The sequence below is a fragment of the Lactuca serriola genome, chromosome 8, assembly GCF_051521515.1.
Source record: "Lactuca serriola cultivar US96UC23 chromosome 8, Lser_US96UC23_V15, whole genome shotgun sequence".
In the NCBI taxonomy this organism is placed as follows: Eukaryota; Viridiplantae; Streptophyta; class Magnoliopsida; order Asterales; family Asteraceae; genus Lactuca; species Lactuca serriola.
Genome location: NC_136415.1, coordinates 280,956,386 through 280,959,500, shown reverse-complemented (window position 1 = coordinate 280,959,500; position 3,115 = coordinate 280,956,386). Strand labels below are relative to the sequence as shown.

At 31.2% G+C, this 3,115-nt stretch overlaps 1 protein-coding gene across 1 annotated transcript; it reads right to left on the bottom strand.

The window, feature by feature from the left end:
- Positions 1-1,224: 1,224 nt before the first annotated feature.
- LOC145068906 (small heat shock protein, chloroplastic-like) lies at positions 1,225-2,537 on the bottom strand. The gene is made up of 2 exons (XM_079015874.1): positions 2,315-2,537; positions 1,225-1,795 (listed from the first exon to the last, which is right to left on the bottom strand). Exons 1-2 carry the CDS (start codon positions 2,529-2,531, stop codon positions 1,305-1,307), a joined length of 708 nt encoding a protein of 235 aa, XP_078872000.1. The 5' UTR covers positions 2,532-2,537; the 3' UTR covers positions 1,225-1,304.
- Positions 2,538-3,115: the final 578 nt, after the last annotated feature.

Genomic DNA, 3,115 nt, shown 5'->3' with positions numbered 1-3,115 from the left:
TTATAGAAAAAGGAAAAAAGAAATCAAAAGGGCATAACGGTCTTTTTAAGTTTTTTTGGACCAAAAACCCAGAAAAACCTTGATTTTGGATATTTCATGCAAGTTGAAAACTTTTTGGACCCTATTCAAAGTTTTTTGAATATCACAGAGATCAAATTTGCAGTTTTGTCTAATTAATGCATGCCACTTATCAACCTATTGATTCTCCATTTTAAATTTCAAATTTTCAATTTTTCACTCTAATTATATTAAATTAATAATATTAGAATAAGAATTAAAATAAAATTAATTCAAATTATAAAGTGATATAATTTCATACATTTATTTATATCAATGATTTAAAATTTATATAACTAAAAAAATCACTTAATTAATAATTTAATTAAAATAATTAATTAATAATTTTGAGTTTTTACTATAAAAGTTTAATTAATTTTTTAAACGTGGTTCCACGGGTTATAAACTAGTATATAATGTTCTAAAATATGATTTTTTTTATTTATTCCATTGCAAATTTTTTAAACCAAAGATCTTTTAGTTCAACGGTATCATTGTTTTTTTTTTTTTTTTTTGATATTGAGGGTTCAAATATTATTGTGGATATATATATATATATATATATATATATATATATATATATATATATATATATATATATATATATATATATGAACCTCAATCTCAAAGAAAACACATGATATGGTTGACCTAAAAAATCTTTGGTTTAAAAAATTTGCTATGAAACAAATAAAAAAATCATATTTTAGAACATTCATTAGTCTAGAAGATAAACACTTAACAAGAAGCACACAATTTATACCACTAATCTCTTAATACGGAATAGATTTAGGCTATGTTTAGCGTACTAATTGAAAAGCTAGCTGTTAGCTGAAAAGCTAGCTGATAAAAAATAACGTTCAGTAAAACTAGCTGAAATATATAAAATTACATAAAAAGACATAAAAATATGTGTTTCTATAATTAACTAAGGGGTATATTTGAAAAAAAAAAAAAAAAAAAAAAAAACTCCTAAAAAGCTAGCTTTTCAAAAAGCTAACTTATAAACTAGCTAATAAGCTACTATTTAGCTTACCAAACACGACAACAAAAAAACCTCAAAAAATAAGCTAGCTGTGCCAATTTTATATTTAACTAACCAACATCTACACATCTACAATGTACAAGCTTTTAATATACCATTAACATTTTTTAAATAGCCAAAATTTTCATCAATAAATATTTAGGAATTCGAAATTTTCTTTTACACTGTCAAAACAAAATTTTCAAAATTGCTTGCTTTCTACTCATTGAACGCTTATATCCAACACCTTGGAAGAAACAGGTGCTTTAGGTATCGTTACATACAAAACCCCATCTCTAACCTCAGCCTTAATCTTCTCAAACTGTATATTTTCAGGCAATGCAATCCTAAAACTATACCTCCCAAAGCTTTTAGGGCTCCATTCCCCCTCATCAATGGCTTCCTCATTGCTTTCACCATTGTTGTCTTTCTTCACTTTTTCTGCTTTCAAAACCAGCATCTTCTCTTCCACCCACACCTTCACATCTTCTTTCGTCATTCCAGGCATATCAAATCTCAACTTGTAGTCCTCTTCACCTTCTTTGATCTCCCATGGAGTCCTTCCCCTGCTGTAACTGCTTGTACCCTGTCCCTGAGATCCCCACGCACCACCATTTCCACCACCGTTGTATGCCAGTGGCTCCTCCATTAGTCTGTCCATTGTGTCCATCATTTGCTGAACTGTTCTTGCTGTTGGAAATCTATCCCATAACCCTACACACAACAGGATTGAATCTTGGTTAGTATCTCGATGTCATGCTGGAAAATCATAAATGATACATACCCTTATCAGAAATCAAGAAAAAAGTTGGAAATTTTGAATCTTGATTGATTCTTTCATCTTATATGTCAAGAATTTTACTTACCCATATCAGAAATGGAAGAAAAAATGTTGCAAAGATTGATTCTTGGTTATTTTCTTTATGTTATATTGAAGAAACGTACACATCCATATCAAAAATTGAAAAAAAAAAGATGGAAAGATTGAATCTTTGTTTGTTCTTTAATTCATGTTTCAAGAATTGTATACACCCATATCAGAAATTGGAAGAAAAAAGATGGAATATATCTTAAATGTAAAGAATTATACATTCCCATATCAGAAATGGAAGAAAAAAGTTGGAAAATTTGAATCTTGATTGGTTCTTTCATTTCATATTAAAGAATTTTGCTTCATCATATCAGAAATATAAGAAAAAAGTTGTGTAAATTAAATCCTAAACTGAAACTTACCAACAGGTGGGGATTGGGCGACTCTCTTCTTGATGGGTTGCTGATTCTTGATGCTTGTTCTCTGTAACTGATCCCCGTTTCTTGCGTCTGCTTTTATGATGGTGAAATTAGGATTCTTTTTGTGAGTAATTGGGATGAAAATTGAAGATGAAGGGTTTGATCTGTGGGTTGTGATTCTTTGACAGAACAATGGGAGTGTAGTCTGACATTGAGCCATGTTTTTTTCTCAAGAAACTTTGATAAAGAAGCATAAGGGGTAATGTGTATATATAGGATACTTGAGGGTGGATATAGAAATTTCTAGAAATGTTGAGAAGTGGGTCCGTGACTAAGGTGACGTATCTGATCTTTCTCGATTTATCGATTATTATTTATTTATTGTAAACCTGTGACTATTTGAGTTTTTCTAGAGTTCTCTGGAATTTAAATGGTGCTCCTTCAGCAATTTTGGGCCTATTATGGAAAATATCTACAGGCCCATTAATCCATCTTGTAGTCATGGAATTACAAAAACGATGGTGTGATTCAATATTTAAGATAAGATAAATTCTTCAAATATGATAAAAGTGGCCAATCAGAATGTGGTTTGTAATATTCCCATCTTTTTGAAAGTCATGTGATTAGACCTACCGGTATACGTAGCACGAGCAGGTCTGTGGTCTAGTTGGCCACGAACCACGGCCGTGCACACCACCCTGGTGGTTCGTGGTGGGTCGTGGTCGTGGTCTTCCGTGTCCCGGACAACGGCCCTAAACGACCAATGAGGCTCCGATGCAAGAATTCGACCGTTTCTTTTGTTTC